We start from the raw sequence: 25,658 nt of genomic DNA on the forward strand, positions 1-25,658 counted from the left end.
CTTCCATTGGTAAACCAGGAATGGACTCCGCCTTCTTGAACCTTGGTACTTCCTATTGGTCGGCGCTAGGGAACACGGGAGTGGAGGCATTTGGGGAATTGTAGTCAGCCTAGGAGAGTAGCTGCATAATCAGTGCGGCGTGGGTCTGTAGCTTAAAAGAAGATGAATGGGAAACGGCCAGCTGAGCCTGTTCCCGGCCGGACCGGGAAAAGGGGAAAGAAGGAGGTGATAGCGGAGTTTTCGGACGCTGTCACGCAAGAAACCTTGAAAAAGCAGGTGTCTGAGGCCTGGAGCCGCAGGACGCCGTTCCGTCACGGTAACCGGGTGCTGTGAGCGGGGAGCAGGGTCTGGCTGGGGGCCTCTGAAAGTCCTGCCACTCGAGCCGAGCCCCCCCGGCAGCGGGGCCACAAGGGGAGAGACCCCTGGAGACGGTGTGACTTTGGCCACCTCGGACTCTCCGGCTGCCCTCCATTATTCCAAGTTCGGCTTGGATTTAGAAATCTGAGAAGAGGAAAAAACGTAGGCCCCAGAGTTGGGAAGCAGAGGGGCATGCAAGTTTGTAGTTCTTCCGAGGGCAGTGACTGGCTCTCCCAAAATCGTGTAGCCAGAGCATGTATTAATGAGCTGTCAGATAGCTGGCACCCGAGCTTACTCGTTTTTACACGCCCATAGGTCGACTACGTGACCCGAGGGAAGTAAACGAGTGTTGAGCAAGGGAAGGAACCCACCTTAAACGATTCCTGCCTCAGCTTCAGATATCGCTTTAGAGGATGAGAATTCCGCTTCATGCATCATGCTTTCCCTCCTCGAGTTTGCCATGATTTTGGTTTCAGTTGTTAGGTGCTTTGAAGGGGTGAGTCCTGGGTGTCTGGAGGTACATAGAAAAGTGATCGCTTAGTGTGGAAAGGGCAAGCTCTGTACCCGCAGGGACTTGTGGATATCCTCAGCTGTAGGATGGAAAGAGCGGTAATGTCTACCACAGGGTTGCGGAGGAGATTAAGTGACATCACGTATATAACACCACTGTATTTGGCACGGGCTATATGGCGGTGTTGGTGGTGGTGACTATTAATATTAGGGGGTTACCTAATCTTTAGAGTATTAGAGGCAGTAGCTAAAATTTTGAGACAGAAATCAAGGCATTGAAGAGTTATGCTTGAACTGATTTGAAAAGAAAGTGTACGTTGGGGGCGCCTGGGCGGCTCAGTGGGTTAAAGCCTCTCCCTTCCGCTCAGGTTATGATCCCAGGGTCCTGGGATCGAGCCCCGAGTCGGGCTCTCTGCTCAGCAGGGTGCCTGCTTCCTCCTTTCTCTCTGCCTGCCTCTCTGTCTACTTGTGATCTCTGTCAAATAAATAAATAATCTTTAAAAAAAGGACTTATTAAAAAAGAAAGAAAGAAAGAAAAAGTGTGAGTTATAACTTCCTCCAACAGTAACTTGGAGAAAGAAAAGGCAAGGTTGAAAAAAACTTGTCAGCCAGTATTGCTATTTTCATTTTTTTAGGGGTTGAAGCTCAGAGGGAGAGGAGAGACAGATTTCTAAGCAGACTCCTAGCCTAGTATGGAGCCCACTACAGGGCTCTGTCTCACAAACCTGAGATCATGACCTGAGCCAAAATCAAGAGTTGGATGCCTAGCCGACTGAGCCACCAAGGTGCTCCTCTATTCTCATTTTTTATTTGCTCCTCTCACTTTAAGCTGGGGGGAAATGAATAAAGAATCTAAAATATATTCAGTTCAGTGGCTAATCCCTGAACTAAAAAACAAACAAACAAAAACACAGGAACCTTAACTTAGTGACACCACCTGTACTCCTAAGGACTAGAATTTTAAGCAGAATATATTTAAAAAGTAATATTGAATGGGTAAAAAAAAGTGGGGGAGAGCTTATAATTCTTCCCCCAAGTCTTTAGGTACTAGAAACATTTCTGAAAATGTGTGAACATTCCCTTTTGTATTCCCTGTGCCATGCTATTTGGGTCAAAAATACAAAGCAGGGGGCACCTGGGTGGCTCAGTGGGTTAAGCCTCTGCCTTCAGCTCAGGTCATGGTCTCAGAGTCCATTTCTTTCTAAAGAGAAACCAAACGGTTTAGAAACTGTTTGGTTTCTCTTTATCTGCGATGAGGGAGTAAATGTGATTTCCCTCTCATGCCTTTATTCTTTTGCACTAGAGCCCCACATCGGGCTCTCTGCTCAGCGGGGAGCCTGCTTCCTCCTCTCTCTCTGCTTGCCCCTCTGCCTACTTGTAATCTTTCTCTCTCTTGTCAAATAAACAAATAAAATCTTTAAAAAAATACAAAAGGGGAAAAAGCTATAAGTAATGTTTTCCTTCCAACAGAGGCCATTGTCATGGACATGGATCCCTTTCTTCACTGCGTGATACCAAACTTCATCCAAAGCCAAAACTTCTTGGAAGGGCTTCAGAAGGAACTTTTGAACTTGGACTTCCATGAAAAGTATAACGATTTATATAAGTTCCAGCAGGTATTTATGTCCCTTTCACATTCACTCTTCCACCTCAGAAATGCATTATCTACAGAATCATTTGTTACCTTTAGACTAGAGATTTTAGATTGGGTTTGCCTAGAAAGGTTCTTGCCTTGACATTGCTAAAAGCATTCATTCTTTCACATAAGCTTACTGAATATTAACAGTGTGTTAGGTGCTATAATTATTGCATGGGAACCTCTGACAGAAGGCTGTCAGTTCCTGCCAGCTCCTGCCCTGTAAGGCTTCTAAATTTAAACTAAGAGAGGTGCTAGTGATGGGGACAGATAGTCAGGAAATAAAACAAGCCAGTAAGTTAAGCACGTTATAAACAAAAGGGATTAAGTACATTTTGGGGATTGGTATGCTGAAGAGAGCTGTATGTTGGAAAATAATACCCATTTACATTTTTGAGTTCATGCCTTTAGGTAGTTTTATATACTGTAATACACTGTGCATCGCAATCTGACTAAGGGAAGTGAGATCTGTTCTTTTTTTGGTGGACAGTTTAATTTGGCAGGGAAGACCATATCAAAATCAAGGCCAGTTTTTCTACTCTCAGAAGACAGGGCTCAGTCTGGTTGTAGAAATATAGGTCATTGGCTTCCCCAGTTTGAGGGTAATATATTTTTAGTACATGGTATATATCACGCTTGGAAATCCTTCCTAAAATCTCAAGGATATCAGCCCTTAAAAACCACAGAATAAAATAAAAATGAAAAAGATGAGGATTATTTTGTTTTCTTTGCATTTCTTTCTAAAGAGAAACCAAACGGTTTAGAAACTGTTTGGTTTCTCTTTATCTGCGATGAGGGAGTAAATGTGATTTCCCTCTCGTGCCTTTATTCTTTTGCACTAGAGCTGATTGTGTCCTCCCATCCGTCAATCTTTAATTAACACATATAATTAACCAAGTTAAATACACACTTGATATGACTCTTACTAGGTGAGGAAATCTGATGAAAGTTAAACTTTTATCCTAGTAAAGTTTTATATACATTAAAAACCACAGCTGTCTGCCTTTGTAATTATATCAACTTCAATAAGACTAGGTTATCCTGTTGATTTAGGGCTATATATGTCTCTGATTACTAAAACAGAGAAACCAACCTGGTTTTTACTTGATGCAGTCTGGTAGATGAAAATACTTCTAACTGATATCAATGAGTGGCAAAATAATAAAAAGGAGCGTGGGTAATGAGAAGGGGGGAAAAAGATTACTTTCGATCATATGGATATTTGGTAAAATTCTACTTTGCTGTTGGGACTGAACTTCTTCATCCTAAAACAGTAGATGTAAAACCTATTTTTAGTCTCCTATCCCTTCAAACTTTGCTTATATCTGCTTTTCTTTGCTTGTGTTATGAATTGCCTTAATAATGGAGTCTATGACATCTTACAACCTTGGGGCACCTGGATGACTCAGTGGGTTAAAGCCTCTGCCTTTGGTTCAGGTCATGATCTCCAGGTCCTGGGGTCGAGCCCCACATCAGGCTCTCTGCTCACTGGGGAGCCTGCTTCCCCCGCTCTCTCTGCCTGCCTCTCTGCCTACTTGTAATCTCTCTCTCTTTCTGTCAAATAAATAAATAAAATCTTTAAAAATAATAATAATAATAATAATGGGGTCTGTGACATCTTACAACCTTCCCAAGCAAGTGTGTCAGTAAGAGTTTCCTGATATTCTGGGTATTTTAAAGCAAGTGTTACCGAGTGCATGCTTTATGCCATGCTAAGTACTCATAACAGTCCTATGAAGGAAGTACCTTACTATTCCTGTTGTACAGATGAGGGGAATACATTAGTTTTTTTTTTTTCCTTATCTTCTGGATCATTCCTTGTGACATGTCAAAGAAAGCTCTTCCTAAGAAAAAAATGCTTTTGACCTGACTTTGCCTTTCACCTCATTCCTCTGCTCTTCTTTTTTTTTTTTTTTTTCCTCTGCTCTTTTTAACAGTAGAATTCCATATAAGTTGTCTGTGCTTTCTCAAAATACTACTCCCATTCTCTGTTAAGCCCACTTTACATCAGGCTTTTACCTACTACTCCACCGAAACTACACTTGTCAAGGTCACTCACAACTTCCACATTAGTAAATACAGGATTCATTTCACTTGACCTTCCAGCCGCATTTGAGCTACTATGTTACTCCTTTCTCTGGGAGACATTTTCTTTACTTTCAGTATATGAAATGTTCTCTCGGTCTTCTTTCTACCTGGTAAGCGCTTGGTTTCCTCTGGTAAGTCTTCCTTTTGTACCTGACTTCTTAATGATGGAGTACTTTAGGGCTTTGCCCTCGGGCCACTTCTAGGCAGATTTCCAGGGACTCCCAAAGCTTTGCCTCTATTCTTGGATATCTGTTAAGTGTCTCACACTTAAGCCCAAAACTAAACTGTTCTTCTCCTCCTAAATCTTCTCCACCTGCAAAGTTACCCATCCAGTGAATGGCAACTCTATCTTTCCAAGTGGCCCAGGCTAAAAACTTTCTGTTCCTCTCTCACCTCATACCTAGTTTGTCAGGAAATTCTGCAGGTTCTCTCCACAAAAAATATCTGGAAAAAAACACTTCTTTCCACTTACACTACCAACAACCAGTCCAAAGCATCTTATCCTCTCATCAGAATTATTCTATTAGTTTATTAGCCAGTATCATTGCTTCCACTCTTGCCCACTTATACAATCACAGCCATTGTGTTCTTTTCAAATAACAGTGGACCCAAGAGAATTGAAAATATGTGCACATAAAAACAAGTACACCAATGGCCATAGAAGATTATTCATAATATCTAAAAAAGTGGAAAGAACCCAAATGTCTATCACCTGATGAATGGACAGATGAGTGTGATCTAGCCACACAATGGAATATTACTCAGCCAGGAATAAGAATGGCAGAGCAATGCTTCTGTGTCATGGAGGAGCCCTGGGAATGTATTAAGAGAAACTAGACACGCAAGGCCACGTGTTGTAGGATTCCACTTATATGTAATGTCCTGACTAGGCAAATCCATATAGAGAGTCAGAAAGTAGATTAGTGGTTGCCAGGACCTTGGGGGAGAAGACTATGTACAGCGATTGCCTAATGACTCTAGGGTTTCCTTTTGGGGTGGGGATGATAAGTGTTCTGGAATCAGATGGTGGTGGTCCACACAACATCATGAGTATATTAAATCCACTGAATTAAGCACTCAGATGATTAAAACAGTACATTTTATCTCAATTTTTAAAAGCGTAAATGGAAACCTATTACTCCCTTGCTTAAAGCCTCTGAAGGTTCTTCATTTCTCTGACAGAAAGCCAAAATACTTAGAAGAGCTCTAAGGCGTCCCATTGCCTCTTGGGCCTCACCTCCTACTGCTGACTGCTGTCCCCCGCACTCTCTATGCTCCAGCCACAATCTCTTTGGATTTCTTCATGCTCAGGACCTTGAATCCTCTTTTTCTTTTTAATTAATTAATTTAATTTTTAGAGAGAGAGTGCTGGGGGGTGGGAGGAGCAGAGGAAGAGAGAATCTCAAGTAGCTTCCATGCTGAGCAGGTAGCCTGACGTGAGGCTTGATCTCACAACTCTGAGATCACAACCTGACTAAAATCAAGAGTTGGACACTTAACTGACTGAGCCACCCAGGCGCTCCAGGACCTTGAATCCTCTTTGCCTAGATATTCCCTTGGCATGTTTCCTAACCTTGTTCAGGGCTTGGCTTCACTCAGCGAAATCTAGCCTGGCCACCATGTTTGTGCTTGTAGACCTTATCCCAAACTTCAGCATGCCTAGTCCCTCATATCCTGCTGTTTTTCCCTGTGCCTTTGTCACCTTCTTTCTTACCAACTTTCAGCTTTTTATGTTTGTTGTCTCCCTCAAAAAGAAAATAAACACTTCTGTCAATGACTATTTAAGTATTTGCATGAATAAGGTCCAGAGGGATTAAGTAACTTGCCCAGGTCACGGAGCTGCCACATGGAGGGGCCATAGGTCAAACCCAGGCATCTTGTCGTTGTCCAGGCTCTTTACCACAATCCTCTACTACTAGGATACGCACTGAACTGCATTCCTGTGTGTTTCTAATATATAAAGGAAATACCTTTTTTTTTTCCTTTTTCTATGATCAAGTCTGATGATTTGAAGAAGAGAAGGGAGCCTCACATCTGTGCTTTAAGGTAAATAACTAATCATATTTCTTGGGTGTGGAAAATGTTACATCATGTAGCATTAGGTCATTACCCCATTTTGTAGAGGAGAAAACAGACTGAGAAATTACATAACTTTTTCAAGGCTTCCTAGATGAAAACCTAGGGAACTAAGCTACAAACTCAAGTCAATTTGATTCCAGCACCCACCTTCTCAGTGATAAAATGTTCAGCTTTGTCAGCAATCAAGGAAACACTGCTGAAACCGTTTTTCACATGTTAGGTTGGCATATATATTCAAAATAAAACCCCCCAGTGCTGACAGAATTATAGATCCCTTTCTTAGGTGATGGTTTTGAAAAATGTATCAAAACTCTTCAAATTATGCTTACCTTTTTATAGTGTCATTCCACTTATAAGAATTTACCCTGGGGCGCCTGGGTGGCTCAGTGGGTTAAGCCACTGCCTTCGGCTCAGGTCATGATCTCAGGGTCCTGGGATCCAACCCCACATCGGGCTCTCTGCTCTGCGGGGAGCCTGCTTCCTTCTCTCTCTCTCTCTGCCTGCCTCTCAGTGTACTTGTGATTTCTCTCTGTCAAATAAATAAATAAAATCTTTAAAAAAAAAAGAATTTACCCTGAGGGCACCTGGATGGCTCAGTGGGTTAAGCCGCTGCCTTTGGCTCAGGTCATGATCTCCAGGTCCTGGGATCAAGCCCCACATCGGGCTCTCTGCTCAGCAGGGAGCCTGCTTCCCTCTCTCTCTCTCTCTCTGCCTGCCTCTCTATCTACCCGTGAGCTCTCTCTGTCAAATAAATAAATAAAATCTTAAAAAAAAAAAAAAAGAATTTACCCTGAGAAAATAATTAAGGATGTGATCAAAAAATTCCTCGCAAGATTGCATGTCGTAATGTTTAGAATAGTAAAAAAAAAAAAAAAAAAAAAAAAAAAAAAATTTTTTTTTAAAGATTTATTCATTTTAGAGAAAGAGATTGCACGCTCTAATGCTAGTTGGGAGAGGGGAAGGGAGAGAGGGAGAAAGAATCTTCCAAGTAGACTCCCTACTGAGTATAGAACCTGATGCAGGCTTGATCTATCCTATGACCCTGAGATCATGACCTGAGCTGAAATCAAGAGGCGGACACACCCAGTGAGCCACTCGGGTGCCCCAAAATAATGAAAAATTATATACAAATTAAATGGCCACTCATTGAGATATATATAAGTAATGATACAAGCATGAGAAGAAAACTCTACAACCATTGAATATGACATGTGTGAATTTTAATACATGAGAATGGTTAAGTTAAACCCAATTTCACCAATTCTAAGATACATTTTCTTTTTTCACATTTTAGCACTGCTGAGATCCAATTTCTCACAAATTACTGTTGTGTCCTGTTTTAATTGGCAACATTTTTTTAAGTCATAGCAAAATAATGATTCTTCTTACAGAGAAAGCATATTAGAGTTGATGCAGTACACTTGTCAAGAGAAAAGATGGGAGCATGTTGGTGGCTTAGTTGGTTAAGCGTCTACCTTTGGCTCAGGTCATGATCCCAAGGTGCTGGGACTGAGCCCCACGTCAGGGTCTCTGCTCAGCAGAGAGTCTGCTTCTCCCTCTCCTTCTGTCTGCCTCTTCTGCTTGTGCTCTTTCTGTGTGTCAAGTAAATAAAACCCTTAAAAAAAACACTAAAACTGCGCGCACAATGTGAATGATTTTTTTTAAAGATTTTATTTATTTATTTGACAGGCAGAGACACAATGAGAGAGGGAACACAATCAGGGGGAGTGGGAAAGAGAGAAGCAGTCTTTCTACTGAGCGGGGAGCCCGTTGCAGGGCTCGATCCCAGGCTCGATCCCAGGACGCTGGGATCATGACCTGAGCCAAAGGCGGACACTTAATGACTGAGCCACCCAGACGCCCCAATGTGAATGATTTTTTTAAAAAGAGATATATTTGGCTATCTGTGTACAAAAGAAAAGACAGAAGAATGGAATGTTTAAATCTGGCTTGTAGGATTTCGGGTTTTTTTTAACAGTTTCTTTTTACTTATAGAGGGCTTTTCCCTCCCTGGTTTTATTACAAGAAGCACGATGTTACTTTGTAATAACTGTTTTTCATTTCTACAGAAGTCATTTTTTTTTCTCATTCTCTTTCATCCTCTGGGACATTTTGATATATGATGGCAGCCTGCACGGAGTGTTATTTCTTCCCAATTCTGAAGTGTTGCTTGTGTGTGAACTGCATCTCTAACATTTCATATTTATTTTGACCTTTTGTTGTTGTTCCAAAGAGAGATGATTGCGCTAGAAGGCATTATCTCCTTAGTTCACAGCATGCCTCTGGTAAGCCTTTCCTGTAGGACTGAGGTTCCATTCCCACAGGAATGGATCCTGTGACCCATAGGATCACAGCCGGCTGGAGTGAGAGACGGGATTCCTTGGAAGAGAAAATTGATGTTTATACTCTTTGATTTCTCCTAAATTCAATTAACAAATGAGAATAATGACAGGAAATAATCCTGTCCTTGCGACACTTTCACAGAGTTACTAAAGGAGGAGCTTTTTATGGAATACATTTGAGGAAGCCAATGTTACCAGTAAAAGAGGGATTTAAGGCTTCGATAATAGTGCTTAAAGCATCAAGACTTTGCAGAAATGTTCGCCGCCCACATCTCAAGCCTGGTTCAGCATTTTGCTCTGCTGGCACAATGGATATAGTCAGCAGCTCTGTTTTTAAGTTACATGGGCATTTCCGGTTGGCCCAACCTCGCACAGTATTTTATAGAACTTTTTGGTTTGGTAATGTATAGAATAGAAAAAAGACTTGGTATTAAAATCTTAGGAGATCAGCCTGGAGACTTGACATTTAATTATGAACAGCACAGTTGCATTTTCAGTTGTGTACATCTGGACTAAGATGGTCCAAAAAATATTGTCTGTGTGTGCAACATATGAACTGATGTAAGTCCTTTCAAAATGTTCTCAACTCATCAAGATTCACATAATTTCAAAGTCAATTGGCTGAGTGAATTATAAATGGGATTAAAGAGATTTCTCTACAAAGAGCCCTGTTAGCTGGTGAATGGAAATGTTCGGCATCTCTTACTGGTACCGTGCTAGCATCAGAACTTCTATGAAAGGTTTTCTGATCCTACACAGTTAGCAAGGTACCATCATTGCAGCTTGAAGTTTTTAATCTGCAACAGTGTCACCCAAGTGGTCATTAAACAGTGGGGTAGTATTGAGTGCCACAGAATGTGTCTAAAACTCCCGGAAAGGAACATCAGTGTGCTGAATTATGATGGACGGCAGAGTACTACCGTGATGGGGCATGCTATCAACCAAAGAGGAAGAAAGTGAAACGGAATAGCAGAGCAAAACTATATTATAGTAGATGGCTTTGTATTTCTTTCTCTTTATTTCAGGTCCAAGTCCTAAACTGTGCAAGTTGAAAGTAAAGAAGCTACGACAGCATCCAGGAAAAAGTAGCTGTGGCCGAGATCCAAACGCTGTGGCTAACAAGTTACCTTTGTTGACATTTCTAGGAAAGTTCTGTTTGAAGATTTCCGGACTTGGCTTGCTGACATTTCCAAGATTGACCTGGAATCAACTATTGATATGTCCTGTGCTAAATATGAATTCTCTGGTAAGAGATAAAGGCCTTGATGTCTGGAGGACTTACAGGCTTTAGCTACATAGTATTGGTGAGATACCATCAGTGTGCCAGATTCCTAGACTTGGACACGCCCCCACAATAGCATTAGGACCTTCTTCTTTTTTTTTCTTTTTAAGATTTTATTTATATGACAGAGAGAGAGAAAGAACACAAGCAGGGGGAGTGGGAGAAGGGAGAGGGAGAAGCAGTCCTCCCGCTGAGCAGGGAGCCTGAAGTGGGGCTCGATCCCAGGATCCTGGGATCATGACCCAAGCCAAAGGCAGACCCTTAACAACTGAGCCACCCAGGCACCCCGCATTAGGACCTTCTTAATAGATTTGACCTGGCTCGAATACCAAAACGCCTACCTTATAAGGCAGTTTTCCCTTCGGTGGAAATATGATGAAAGCTGTTGACCACATTTTCAGAAAAATGCTGACAAGGCACACACTAGCCAACTCGGTATGGAGCATCAGGAAACTCAGAGGAGGTATTGTCAACGCCACTCTTGGGCTTCCTAGGGAGCAAATATCCCTTAGTGCCTTTTTTTCTTTTTTTTTCCCCTTGTTCTTTTGAAGGTAAGAAAGGACTATATTTTTAAGGAAAAGATCTTCAAACAATATAGAAGGATGCAGTATAAACCCTGACAGGCCCTGCACCTTCTCCTTGTCCCCCTCTCCCTTCAGAGGTTTCCATTGTCACTTGTTCCCTTTGTGAGCATAGAAATGTCTTTTTGAAAGCATGTTTGCTTTTTCACCTGAAAGGGAAAGTGTTTTGATTTTACTAAGTAAAAATTTTTTTAAAAATTTTATTTATTTATTTGACAGACAGAGATCACAAGTAGGCAGAGAGGCAGGCAGAGAGAGAGAAGGGGGGAAACAGGCTCCCTGCTAAGCAGAGAGCCCGATGTGGGGCTCGATTCCAGGACCCCGGGATCATGACCCGAGCCGAAGGCAGAGGCTTTAACTCACTGAGCCACCCAGGCGCCCCTGTTTTACTAAGAGGAATTTTGATGTGGGTTTACTCTCATACAGTATAGAGTCTAATGGGAGAAGTATACATTGGTAACCACTTTTTGAGGCTGAGTGATACACAGGACAAGTCCTGTCCTACATCCTTTTTAAAAAACTTTTTTCTTTCTAATTGAATATCATTTCAAACTTACAGGAACGTGGCAAGCATTGTACAAATAGTTTTTTCCCATTTTACTTGAGAGTAGTTTGCTGGCCTGCTCCGGGCCCCCCATGTTCTTCAGTGATTCCTACAACAAGGACATTCTCCTAGATGATGGCAGTAAACCATCAAAATCAGGAAATTAAGATCGATACATTATTCCCATCTAATCCGCAGACTCCATTCAAGTTCCACTGTTTGGTCCTTGATTGCAAAAGGATCCTCTCCGGGCTTGCAGAACTGTCGTGCCTGATTTGGTCTCCCTCAGTCTAGAACAGTTCTTCAGTCTTGCCTTGACTTTCATGATCTAAATGCTTCCAGAGGTTTACAGAGGACTCATTTTGTAAATCTGCCCTCAATTTGGATCATCTGTCTGATGCCTCCTCGGGATTAGATTCAAGCCTTGAATTTTGGGTAGAAATGTTACAGAATCAATTATGTGGGGGTTTTTTGCTGCATCTTATCAAGGGGTATATGGTTTCTACGTGTCATAGGCTAGTGATACTAACTTTGATTATTTAGTTAAGGTGGTAACTGATGTCAGGTTTTCCTACTATAAACTTGTTCTTTTTCTTTCTGTAAGTAAATCAGAATTTTGTGGGGAGATACTTAAGGATTATGTAAATATCCCATTTCTCCTCTAACTTTGATTCACTTACTTTAGCACCTTCTGGCATTTCTTGCAAAATTATTACTGTGCAGGTTGCCAAATGGTGATTTTTTAAAAATAAAACCATTCCCTTTACATTTATTGGTTGTCATTCTGTAAAAGAAACCTTTTTCTCTTCCCATTTATTCATTCATTTATTTATTTACATCAGTGTGGATTTATGGGTCACTATGTAATGGGCTATAATCAGTTGCTCTATCAAAGTGAGGCTCATCTTGTCCTTGATTTGATCAAGGGGAGCCCCTTTAAACTGATTTCTGTGTCCTTTTGATGGGTCCCCATCATTCATAATATATCTTACTTCCCACAAGAACAAGATTTTCCGGGCTCGTCTTATGTGTCCCTTGCTCTAGACCGAGAGTTAGCCATTCTTCCAAAGAACCCTGATTGCTTTTAGAGACAAATGATGCTTAGAAATCAAGATCTGGACTCTAAGTGTTTCTGCTGTTGGGGGTGTCACTGCTCCCAGGCCTTTTAGTAGAGAAGAGGTAGTGAATATACAGATGTGCATATGCACACATGCATTTACGTGTGTGTGTCAGTGTCTAGAAATATGTAGGGTCTAAGTAAATATCTACATGCATAGGAAACTCAATTCACATTGATTCCTACAGTTGCAATTCAACACCATAGGATTATCCCAGATTTCTCCATTTCTGTATTTGTAATTTCCTTCATCAGCAGTGAAAACCATGGCTTCTATCACCTTCAGGATATTTCTTTATCGAAACAATTGCTCCATGTGTGAACGATCAGAGCTCACCATAACAAACCCTCCTTCTCCTGCCCTGCAGGGATGCCTCCCCTGCTCAGTCCCACCTAACAGCTTTTAGAAGCTTTAGCTCAGGAAATTAACGGGAACTGCTACCAAGAGATCTACATACAATGATGTTCATTTGTTCACTGAAACATTTTGCTTAATAGATAAGAAATGGGAAAAGCAAGTAGAAAATTAATTAAAGGAGAAAGAAGGTAATTCATAGTCCATATAGTAGCATAACTATAGGCCATTAAAACCATGACAGGTATGTGTAGTGATGAGAACAAACACTGGGCAGGCAATAAAAAGGCCACAAAACAACCACTATAGGGTACCCTTTTTTTTTTTTAAAAAAAAGCAAACATATGTAGGAAAAATACTGGAAGAACATGAGCAAAAATATTGATAGTGATTATCTCCGGGGTCTGTGCATATATGTGCTCTTCAGTGCTTTTAGATTTCTCCATCTTCCCAGTTTTATGTTTCTGATTATAAAACAGGAGAAATAGGTGTCATTTTATGGCTGGAGGAGCTCACATTGCGGGTGGATATCAGATGGACCGATATTAAAATGCAGGATCAGGGGCGCCTGGGTGGCTCAGTGCGTTAAAGCCTCTGCCTTCGGCTCAGGTCGTGAACCTAGTGTCCTGGGATGGAGCCCCGCATCGGGCTCTCTGCTCAGCGGGGAGCTTGCTTCCTCCTCTCTCTCTCTCTGCCTGCTTCTCTGCCAACTTGTGATCTCTGTCTGTCAAATAAAAAAATAAAATCTTTTGAAAAAAAAAATGCAGGATCAGAGTATCGGCTGCTCCTTGTTGGCTCGGGGACATTAGAGCATGTGTTGCACGATTGCAGATGCCCTCCTCTGCCACGACGACGAGCTGGAAGGGCGCCGGATCGCCTTCATTCTTTACCTGGTTCCTCCCTGGGACAGGAGCCTGGGGGGCACCCTGGACCTGTATGACGTTGATGGTAAGACAAGCCCATGCACGTCAGCACCAGTAGCTACTTCTGAGCTCTTAACACACAGTGTGTGGCCTCCTCTGAGGAGGGCGAGCAGACACCAGCCCTGACAGCCGCCTCTCTACATTGGAGTCATTACTCCAGAGGTGGAGTCCATTATGAGCATGAGGACTAGTCATTCCCTACTCCTGAGTACTAACCTGGAAAGGGGGAACATGTGGAAAGCTGCCTGGGGCCATCAGTCTGCCGGGGCCAGTCTGTCTGACAGGAAGTCGGGGTTTCCTAATGACTGACACCAGGTGTTGACTCTCGAAAACTTTCCAAACCTATCCTAGCCCTCAGCGATAACAGATGGCATAGCACGAACGGTGGTCAGCAAGCAGAACTGAGTGAAACAGACGGAAGGGGGTGGCGTCCTGCAATCTGCAGGGTGCATCTAGTTACCCTTAGAAATCTGAGAATTGTCAAAGTGAAACAAGGTGGCCTGAAAGTGGTTGCTGATAAGGAAACCGCATTCGTGTTGTCTTCTCTCCTGGTGCAGAACACTTTCAGCCGAAGCAGATCGTCAAGTCTCTTATCCCTTCATGGAACACACTGGTTTTCTTTGAAGTGTCTCCAGTATCCTTTCACCAGGTAACGATTATAAACCACAAATACACAGAGTACTAAGGATCATGCTGTTTAGTCCCCTATTATCGAAATGTGACCACTTCCTGTTGTACTTCCGTGGTCAGGTTGTGTGTGCATCTGGCCTGACGGATCCGGAAGTGAGCACATCCTGGCTGGCAATCGTCCCCCTCAGTGGGTATGTTCATGTGCTGCTGGCCTTGTCCTTTCAGGTGTCTGAAGTCCTATCTGAAGAAAAGTCGCGTTTGTCTATAAGTGGCTGGTTCCATGGTCCTTCACTGACCCGGCCTCCCAACTACTTTGAACCTCTCATACCCCGGAGCCCTCACATCCCACAAGATGTAAGGATAAATGCCTGTTGTCGGGATTCTTATCTTAGAAGCTTTACCATATGGTTTGTTTTCCTGGTAATGAAATTGGACTTGGAGTTTCTTTCGCTTTTATTGGGTAAACTTTTGAGAGTGTCTTTTTCTCAGGCAGAGTTTTCCATCACTTTTATGTGTAACAAGGAGAAGATTATAAAGTGAGGCTTTGCATATATTTTACTAGCACGAAGTGATGTAAGAACAAAACAATAGGAATTGTTAATTCACGTTTTGCATCTGCTGCTTCTTTGTAAGCATGAAATTTTGTATGATTGGATCAACCCTACTTATCTGGACATGGATTACCAAGTTCAAATTCAAGAAGAGTTTGAAGAAAGGTCTGAAATTCTCCTAAAGGAGTTCCTTAAGGTAAGCCAGCACGTTCTGACCAGTGTATCAACAAAATCTTACTGTTATAACTTGTGCTTTTGTTTTTCTTGCTTCTTGAGTGGGTAAACAGGCCTCACTAAAGGATTTTTTTGTTTAGTTCCTGGTTAGAATGTTTATATCATCTTGTTGATAAAATATACAAGTGATGCTAGTAGCTAACATTGATATCAGTTGTGTGCTTAGTGGGCTAAGAGTCTCTTGGGTATTCCCCAGTTTTCTGGAATCTTAATGGTACACACACACATACACATTTGGGTATTCCCCAGTTTTCTGGAATCTTAATGTTACACATGCACACACACACACACACATACACATACACACGCAGGCATGCATGCTTCGACACTGAGAGGGAGTTGTATGTAGCTTTCTTCCTATTCATTTGGTGAATATGGTTTCCTGTCAGTTTATTATTGCTTTTAATGAAAGATAGATTATTAACTGAGAACACTTATTAATGAATGTTTGACAGTGATACACAGCACATTTCAGTGGAAAGGGAACTACATCAGGAGTCAGAAGACTTCATGTTCATGTCCTGGCTCTGTGGTTTTACTAACCTGAGAAAATCACTGAATCCCCCAGAGCTTATAGCTCTTCATCAGTTAAACTGGGGTAAGACATGCCTTGTTCATCTTGAAGAGTTGTTGTGAGGGCCAAAAGAGATCATAGACACTGGTGTGGTGCCTCACAGTTGACTCTGGATCCCATGGAAGCACAGCCCCAAGAGCTGTTCCTCCACGAGAAAAAAGGTTGAGACACCCCCACATGCTACCTACCTCTCTCTCTCTCTCTCCCCCTCCCCATCTCCCTCCCTCTCGGAATTTTTTTTTTTTTTTTTTTTTTTTTTGACAGAGAGAGCAAGCACAGCAGGGGGAGCAGCAGGGAGAGGGAGAAGCAGGCTCCCCAAACAGGGAGCCCAATGCGGGGCTCAATGCCAGGACCCTGGGATCATGACCTGAGCAGAAGGAAGATGCTTAATAACTGACCCACCCAGATGTCCCTCCCTCTCAGAATTTTAAAGCTGACATTAGCATATTAAGGAGCTTGAGAAGTATTTATTATAGTATATAAACTTGTTTGAACCTATTTTATTCAGCTTACCTAAGCCAGGCTTTGGGATCCTCTTTCCTGTTTTATAGCTGATAGGACTGCTGTTTTTGTTTTAAGATTTTATTTATTTATTTGACAGACAGAGATCACAAGTAGGCAGAGAGGCAGGCAGAGAGAGGGGGAAGCAGGCTCCCTGCCGAGCAGAGAGCCCGATGCAGGGCTCAATCCCAGAACCCTGAGATCATGACCTGAGCCAAAGGCAGAGGCTTAACCCACTGAGCCACCCAGGCATCCCAAAGACTGCTGTTTTAAGAACACTCCTTGGGAAGTCACATTGAACAAGCATATAGAATGCCTCTTGTGGAGCAGATTTCAATAGATTAATCAGCTTTTTGCTCTACACGTGGCTTTCTCTATTTAGAAAGCTGATTACATAAAAGTAAGACCTACAGAGAGTTCTAGTGTGATGACATTGACTGTTAAGCAGTTTCATTCTTTTTCCCCACATCTTATAAATTGAAGAGACTGTATTATGACCTTCATTTTATAAATGCAGGAGTCTGAGAGGTCATGAGATACATGACCACTAAAGGAAATAGCCCAGATCGACACTCAGGTCTCTTGGCTAAAGCATACTTTGGATTTATCCAGTGGTTTTGTTCTGGCTGCATTGTAGCAGGCCTGGGGGACCATGGGCGAAAGGAGTGAACATCCTTTGGACCTTTTAGGAATTAGCCAACATGATTCTACGGAGCGGCCCCACCCGCAAGGCCAGTGTGGAATCATAGAGAGACTCACTAACTGCTTCTTTCTTTGCTCATTTTCCAGCCTGAGAAATTTGCAGAGGTCTGCGAGGCTCTGGAGAAAGGAGACGTGAAATGGAGCAGCCGAGGTCCCCCTAACAAAAGGTAGAACTGAGACATTTGCCTTTGTGTTCAGCATCTGCCTGTTTGTCTGCAAGTTTCACTTCCAATAATGGGACATTTGCCAGCAATAGGACATTGGCCCTGGTGATGTTTCATTCCCAGGGACATCCAGTAGCAGGCCCTGGTAGAACCTCACTGTTCGAACCACCTGTGCTTTAGCAGGCCGTGCCAGGACTAGGGAGCAGGGTACAAAACTAACGAGCAGCTTTTATTCCATGAGTAATTGTACAGGTGTGGCTTTGTTGACCAGCTTGGCCTCACTGCTTTCCAGGTTTTATGAGAAAGCCGAGGAGAGCAAGCTTCCCGACATTCTGAAGGACTGCATGGAATTATTCCGCTCCGAGGCTCTGTTCTTGCTGCTCTCCAACTTCACAGGCCTGAAACTTCACTTCCTGGCCCCTTCAGACGAAGATGAGGTGGAGAACCAAAAAGAGGGAGAAGGAGCCTCTGCTACCGATAACACTGAAGAAGGGACAAGCCATAGCTCCTCCGAGCCAGAGAACCATCGGACGGCCTTCCGCAACAACAGACAGCAGAGCAAGGAACAGCCAGACCCAGACTCGGAGGAAAACGGAGCAAAGCAAGGTAAGCCATTGTTCTGAGTCGCCCTTACTTACCATGAAGCATTCACTCTTCCGTCATCGATTCATCCCGCAACTGTTACTCGAGCATCTGTGATCTGCTGGGCCTGTTTTGGGAGCTGGAGGATGGAACAAACAAGGCCTCCGCTCTCCCAGAGTTTATGTTCTAGTGGGAGAGGATGGAGATTAAACGTGTTTGCAGAAAATCTGAATAAGGATGTGTGCTGAGGAAGGACCAAGTGGCCTCTTAGGTGACCGGGCAACCGGAGAAACCAGTCTCGGGAGCTGCCATCCGAGCTCAGACCTGAGTACCAAAAAGGATCTGTGGGAAGAACATTCTAGGTAGGAGAGGCAGCTCAGACATTTTATTAGGCTAACAGTGTAAGAACAGTAGACAGAAATAGGACTGGCTTTGCCCCAAACTACTCTAAGACATAAGAACATCAAAAAGAGGCAGGTGAACACAGCTTATTTCTGCCAAGGACCAGTAATACCCTAAACTTGCTTATAAAAACGTGCTTGAATTTGGGCAGATAGGTAGAAGGAAATTATTAAAAGTAGAGAAAGTCTAAGGGCACCTGGGTGACTCAGACAGAAGAACGTGCAACTCTTGATCTCAGGGTCATGAACTTGAGCCCAACATTGGGTGTGGAGATTAGTTAAAAAAAAAAAAAATAGGCTTAAAAAAAAAAAGTAGAGGAAGTCTTTACAGACAAGATCAAACAGAGAAAATAGGACATTTAAGAGGTAAGGCTTCTGTGGGAATTTTGGCACCTAGAGATAAGCGGCTACCAACTGAGCATATACAGTTTAGCACCTACTAAATCAGACGAGAAAATCTGCTGCCCGATTCCTCTCCTAAGTTGTACTCTCCCTACTTCCACTCTGACTTCTGGAGAAGACCCCTGCCCTGTTGCAGTTAGAAGAGCAAAGACAAGAGAGGTAGATGCGCAAGGACACAAAGCCAACAGTGTGACACAAGAACCACATAACACAAATTCTGTGGCCTCCCAGACTGACTGACCTGTCGCTTTGGCCACCACAGATTTAGAACAACCAGAGCCAGGTGGCTTTTTCTGTGCTAGTCACTACACAGGATAGCCTTTCTTTAAGATAAAGTTAGCTTTCCTTGATAATTGATACTGACATCTATACCTGGGCCCTAAAAGGAATCAAGTGAAGATCAGTGGGGCCTCACAGGCTTTTTTAAAAAGTATCTCTTGGGGCTTCTGGGTGGTTCATTTGGCTAAGCTCCTGCCTTTGGCTCAAGACATGATCGCAGGGTCTTGGGATCAATCCCTGCATCAGGCTCCCTGCTCAGTGAGCAGCGTGCTTTTCCCTCTCCCCCTGCTTGTGCTCTCTCACTCTCTGTCAAATAAATAAAACCTTAAAAACAAAAACAAAACAAAACAAAAAAGAAAGAAAGAAAGAAAAAATATCTATTAACCTCTATTCCTTTTTGGTTTCATTTTCATGGGAACCTGGAACTTGGAAAAAATCTGTTCAGGCAGCCTAAGGATGCTTTATTCTATTACTGGGCCACCACTGTATGCAAGGCCCTGGGCCAAAGCAGCTGGGAATACAGAGGTAAATGTAAAAAGTAGGTGTTTGTAAAGTTCATCATCTTAAAGAAAAGGGGAGGGGGGGGACAAAGCCATAAAGGAGCAGACTTTTCCTATTTTATTAAAGTTAAGCTGGCATAAACTCAACTTTAGGATGTTAAATGTAACCCACATGGTGCCAACAAAGAACATAGCTGTAGGGTATACATAGAGGAAACTGAGAAAGGCATTTAAACATTTCAATACCAAAAATCAACTAAACACAAAAGACTGTAATATAGGAAATGAGAGATGAAAAAAGCTACAAGGCATTTAGAAAACAAATAGCAAAATGAAAGAATCAAGCCCCTCTTTCCTAGTAATTACATTAAAAGCAAATGACAATCAAAAGACAGAGATTGGCAGAATAGACAGGAACACAGGATTCAACTATCTGCTGTCTACAAGAGACTCACTTGAGATCCAGAGATGCAAACAGATTGAAAATAAAAGGATGGAGAAAGATGTTCCATGCAAACAGTAACCAGAAGAGAGCAGGAGTGGCTCTACTAATATCAAACAAAATAGACTTTGTATTTATTTATTTATTATTATTTTTTAAAGTAAAGCTCCACATCCGACATGGGGCTCCAACTCTTCATGGCCCTGAGATCAAAAGCTGCTTGCTGGGGCGCCTGGGTGGCTCAGTGGGTTAAAGCCTCTGCCTTTGGCTCAGGTCATGATCTCAGGGTCCTGGGATCAAGCCCCACATCAGGCTCTCTGCTCCCCAGGGAGCCTGCTTCCCCCTCTCTCTCTGCCTGCCTCTCTGCCTACTTGTGATCTTGCTCTCTCTGTCAAATAAATAAATAAAATCTTAAAAAAAAAAAAAAAAAAGAGTTGCATGCTGTCCCACCTGAGCCAGCCAGGCATCCAAACAAAACAGACCTTAACTCAGAAAAGAAGAGAAAAAGAAGGACATACTATTATTTTTTAAAGTTCAGTACAGCAGGAAGATAAAATAATTTACAAATCTTTATGTACTTGATGACAGACTGAAAATACATGAAGCAAAAACTGACAGAATTGGAGGGAGAAATGGGATAGTTCTCCAGTCGCAGCTGGGAGAAGTCAGCTCCTAAGAGGACTTAACCCAATAAACCAGCTACACGTAACAAGCATAATCCAGAGCAATATACCCCCCAGCAGTGGCATATACATTCTCAAGTGAACATGGGACATTTTCCAGGAAAGACCACAAATTTAGTCTCAGTAGATTTTAGAAGATAGGTATCAGTAGCGTAATCTCTGGTTTTATCACTTCTCGGCCTTTTGGCAAAGATCAAGTGTGATCTCTGGTTTTAAGTTCAAGCCCCACGTTGGATGTAGCAATTACTTAAAAACAAAATCTTAGGGCACGTGGGTGGTTCAGTGGGTTAAAGCCTCTGCCTTCGGCTCAGGTCATGATCCCAGGGTCTTGGGATCGAGCCCCGAGTCGGGCTTTCTGCTCAGCAGGGAGCCTGCTTCCCTTTCTCTCTCTCTCTGCCTGCCTGTCTGCCTACCTGTGATCTCTGTCTGTCAAATAAATAAATAAAATCTTTAAATTTAAAAAAAAATGAAGTTAGTATCATTATAAATAAATAAATAAATAAAATCTTTAGGGACACCTAGTTAGTTCAGTGGGGTGGCTGCCTTCATCTCAGGTCATGATCCCAGGGTCCTGGGATCAAGTTCTGCATCCGGCTCCTTGCTCAGCAGGGAGCCTGCTTTTCTCTCTGCCTCTGCCTGGCACTCTGCCTGTTGGTGTACTCGCTCGCTCTCACTCTCTCTCAGACAAATAAATAAAATTTAAAAAATAAAAAAAATCTTTAGGAAAATAAAAAATAAAAAATAATTAAAGATAGAAACATAGATAGATCATACAAAGTAGCTTCTTTAACCATAACAGAATGCAGTTAAAAAGAAACGATCAAGCTTGATCTCCATGGAAAGACATGGAGGAACCTTAGGTACATATTGCTGAGTGAAAGCAGCTGGTCTGAAAAGGCTACTTCCTGTATGATTCCAACTCTATGACATTCTGGAAAAGGCAGAACTAAGGAGAGAGTAAAATCAGTGGTTGGAAGAAATTAGAAGGGAGGGAAGGATGAATTAGGTGGAGCACAGGGGTTTTTTAGGGCATTAAAACCAATTCTGTATGATACAGTGATGACAGACTCAACATTACACAGTGATCAAGACCCATAGAATGTACAGCACAAGGAGTGGACCCTAATGTCAACTATGGACTTTAGTCAATAATAAAGTATCAGTATTGTTTTGCCAGTTGTAACAAGTGAATCACACCAAGATAAAACATGAGTAATAGGAGATGCCAGCAGGTGGTGAGGGGGAATCTATTTAAAATTATAAATTTATTCATGTTATAATTTTTATATTGGCAGCAAAATGTATATTCCATCTAAAATTTCTTGTAAAGAAAGAAATAGAATGTCAAGTCCCCCTCCCTGCCCTCCCCCCAAACGGTACACAATACATTTCTGACAGTCACTGTCAGTAAGGCTGGTTTGGTGGAGCAGTAGGTCAGAGGGCTTATGGGAATGGTTTCCCTTTAGTGCTGGATCATTCTACTTATTTTTCCCTCCCAAACTAGCAGTTGTATCAAAGTTGCTTCTTTTCTTTTTTTAAAGATTTTATTTATTTATTTGACAGACAGAGATCACAAGTAGGCAGAGAGGCAGGTAGAGAGAGAGGGGAAGAAGCCGGCTCCCTGCGGAGCAGAGAGCCCGATGCGGGGCTCCATCACAGGACCCTGGGATCATGACCTGAGCCAAAGGCAGAGGCTTTAACCCACTGAGCCACCCAGGCGCCCCAAAGTTGCTTATTTTCTTAAGCAGGCTCCACACCCAGCATGGAACCCAACACGGGGCTTGAACTCATGACCCTGAGATCGACACCTGAGCTGAGATCAAGAGTCAGAGACTGAACTGACTGAGCCACCCAGGTGCCCCTGTAACAAAGTTATTTTAAGTTTTTTCTGGCCTTCTGTTGTTTCTTCTTAGACTCAAGTGTTCCTACATGCCAGGGGGAACTGAGGCGTTGGAAGACCGGTCACTACACTTTGATCCATGACAACAGCAAGACGGAATTTGCCCTGGACTTACTTCTCTACTGTGGCTGTGAAGGTAAGAGGCAGGAAGGACAGCAGTGAACTGTTCCCTTGAGAGGGGCAGTCCCAGGCGCCTGGGTGGCTCAGTGGGTTGGGGCCGCTGCCTTCGGCTCGGGTCATGGTCTCAGGGTCCTGGGATCGAGTCCCGCATCGGGCTCTCTGCTCAGCGGGGAGCCTGCTTCCCCCCCCCCCCGCCACTCTCTGCCTGCCTCTCCATCTACTTGTGATCTCTCTCTGTCGGATAAATAAATAAAATCTTTAAAAAAAAAAAAAAAAGAGAGGGGCAGTCCCCTGGTGACCCCCTCCAGCCAACCAATTCAGAAGTGAGGTGCCTTGGCCAGGATTACAGATGACAGAAGCTCCCTGTTGGAGGGGATCTTGGGGGTCATGAACTTCAGTCTCCCAACCCAGAGGATTTATTTCTGTGACTAAGGTATGGGGGCATATGGACCAAACCATAATTTCCCTCCATGTAACCCCCTTATCTACCTCTTCTATGTAATTGTCCTTCCAGGTGCATTTTATATTCAATTCTTAGTTTTCAGTTCTTAATGCGGATTGAATGGAAATTCCAGCTCATAAGTCTTAGAGTTGGTTACTACTGAGCTCTCAGATCCCTCAGCTGTAAGCAGCATGGGATCAGCGATGGAAGCAGAGGATGCAGTCTTGGAGTCAGAGCTTTCTGAATGCCGTTTATTTTCCCTTTGTAAGGCTGGGAGCCAGAATATGGTGGATTTACCTCCTACATTGCCAAAGGTGAAGATGAAGAGGTAAGTTGCGTCTGACAGCAGACTGCCCTTTTTAGTTCTTGAGGAAGCTTTCAGCTCTCTCTACAGAGACCCAATTTTTATGACCTTTAGCCAATGTCTTTAGCCAGTAAATACATAATGGTCTGCCTGGCCGTGGTTCTAATTTCTAATAGAAAGTACTCAGCAAGGAATAAAGATGCCAAAGGAAAATCAGGAAGCATTTCTCCTACCCTACTGAGAAATTTCATGTAAGCTAAGAGTTACCTAGTGCATTCCCAAGTAATCTTTCAATATAGTAAGAAATAAATGCACTGGGTAAAAATCTTTCTGGGTATGATTTGGAATGGGGCTCATTGGAAAATGCCTTGACAGCCAGAGGAATAGCTCCACCTAGTAAAGGAACTTTTTTAAAAGATCCCCTATCACCAGTCTAAGTACATGATGTGAAAACCATCTGTTCAGTGGTGAATCATTGAGGAAACGAGTTGAGAAGAAGTTCTGTGTTCTGATGTCATTGTATTTGCTTATTTCAGCTGCTAACAGTGAATCCAGAAAACAACTCTTTGGCACTGGTCTACAGAGACAGAGAGACTCTGAAATTCGTCAAGCATATTAACCACCGAAGCCTCGAACAAAAGAAAGACTCCCCTGATAGAACCGGTTTCTGGGACTTTTCATTTGTCTATTATGAATGACAGGGCTGGGCAGAGCTAGAGGAAAGAGACCCTTCTTCAGGACTGGGAGGCACGCAGGAGCCACCAGGTGACCTGTGTGACGGTATCCTTAAAATCTGTGGGTGGTAGGACTCATCATCACTGTCCTCAATCTAGACCTTGAGCTTGGAGCCAGGTACCTCTCTCTTGATTAAAAAAAAAAGGCTTTGTCTTTTTTTTTTAAACATTCATTTTTTCCTTTTCCATATGACCTTCCTTAGTGATTTTTTTTACAAGTTTTTGTGGTGGTAAAATATACATGATATAAAGTGTACCATTTTAACCATTTTTAAATGTACACTTCAGTGACATTCAGTACATTCACATGGTTGTGTGCCCGTCACCACCATCCACCTCCAGAACCTTCCCATCTTCCCAGACTGAAGCTCTGTCCCCATGAAGAGTACCACCCCCGTCACCTCGCCCCACTGGCCCCTGACAGCCCCCATTCTACTTTCTGTCTGTCTATAGAAGTGGAACAATACACTATTCGTCCTCTTGTGACTGGCTTATTTCACCAAGCATAAAGTCTTCAAGGTTCATCCATGTTTCCAGTGTTTTTTTTTTTTTAACACTCAAGGCTGATTCTGCCCTTCCTAATCACACTGATTTAGAACATTACAGAAACTTCTAGCCTCTTCTTGCTAGGCTCATACTTCCTCCCACTGCCTATGGCTTTGTTTCACTGACTCTCCTCGGACAGTGTAGACTTAGAGGATGGTGTTTCTGCCTTGGGAAACGTGTGCCTGGCTCAAAGCGAACGCCCCGCACCTCCCCAGGAGACTTCTGGGTGGTAGAGGAGAGGGCTACTTGGGGCCTGTCTAGTGGTTCCTGGAGTCCGGACTCCTGTAGAACTAAAAGATTCTGGCCTCGAGTGTGTCTTTCCTTTTCCTAAAAACTCTAGGATCAGCTATAAAATTTGCTGCCTTTTTTTCTTTAAAAGAACAAATGCTAAAGGCCCCACCAAAATGCCAAGAGGATGTGCACTTTGTTACACTCTTTTCCCCTGCACTGTCGAGATGACGTGAGAATTACCACCTGTACACGTGGGTGTGCCAAATGGGCATCAGGGTCACTGCATCTTTAGCTGAAAGATGCTATTCTCATTCCATTCTTGTCTTCTCATTTCGTCTCTTCTTTTTACATGTATTACTAGCTATTACCTTAGCTTTTATTAATCAAGAGAAAAAGCATTAGGCTTTTATCTTTGTTAATCTCATAACACTGAGGACTGACTACTGACTCTATTCTAAAGTTGACCTTAAATGAAAGAATATTTCACTTTCTTTTAGGTTGATGATTTCAAAATCTGTTTAATTTCACACCCCTATCAGTAAAAAATGTTTTAGCATTTATACCCATTATATGGATATCTATCTAGAAATTTTTCACATGCACTAATATTCAGTATTGTTACAAAACACTACTTTTTTCTGGGTGAGATGAAAAAGAAGCACCTAGAACTAGTTGTAATGGCGTCTCCCCATGCCCACACAGTACTGGCCCAGTGTACATGCATAGTATTTGAAGACCACAAAATTTTCACCATGATGTAATAACTAACTCACGGATTACAACTACTTTGTAACCAGTCACTTAACATTTCAAAGCTTGCCTTTTCTTTTCAGTTGCTACAGACTGAAAAAGGGTCATCCTACAATATGACTCTCATTCACTTGCATTCTGATATGTTTTCATGAATGGGAGAGAGAAGGGT

General features: G+C 42.7%; 1 protein-coding gene across 1 annotated transcript; it reads left to right on the forward strand.

Annotated features, from left to right (window-relative positions):
- The first annotated feature begins 69 nt into the window (after positions 1 to 69).
- Positions 70 to 24,483, forward strand: OGFOD1 (2-oxoglutarate and iron dependent oxygenase domain containing 1). Its single transcript, XM_004744211.3, has 13 exons — positions 70 to 316; positions 2,338 to 2,483; positions 6,591 to 6,637; positions 10,158 to 10,258; positions 13,723 to 13,839; positions 14,372 to 14,463; positions 14,670 to 14,798; positions 15,078 to 15,191; positions 17,094 to 17,173; positions 17,463 to 17,776; positions 22,373 to 22,495; positions 23,191 to 23,249; positions 23,762 to 24,483. Exons 1-13 carry the CDS (start codon positions 163 to 165, stop codon positions 23,921 to 23,923), a joined length of 1,638 nt encoding a protein of 545 aa, XP_004744268.1. The 5' UTR covers positions 70 to 162; the 3' UTR covers positions 23,924 to 24,483.
- The last annotated feature ends 1,175 nt before the right edge of the window (positions 24,484 to 25,658 follow it).

This window comes from Mustela putorius, unplaced genomic scaffold (genome assembly GCF_011764305.1).
Source record: "Mustela putorius furo isolate JIRA1106 unplaced genomic scaffold, ASM1176430v1.1 tig00000174_pilon_pilon_pilon, whole genome shotgun sequence".
NCBI classification, from domain to species: Eukaryota; Metazoa; Chordata; class Mammalia; order Carnivora; family Mustelidae; genus Mustela; species Mustela putorius.

Excerpts from the sequence above, each read along its gene's own strand:
- OGFOD1 (XM_004744211.3), top strand. The coding sequence starts at position 163 with ATGAATGGGAAACGGCCAGCTGAGCCTGTTCCCGGCCGGACCGGGAAA. Across the intron at positions 10,259-13,722 it reads TGCTAAATATGAATTCTCTG|ATGCCCTCCTCTGCCACGAC; the intron begins GTAAGAGATAAA and ends GCACGATTGCAG. Across the intron at positions 23,250-23,761 it reads CCAAAGGTGAAGATGAAGAG|CTGCTAACAGTGAATCCAGA; the intron begins GTAAGTTGCGTC and ends TGCTTATTTCAG.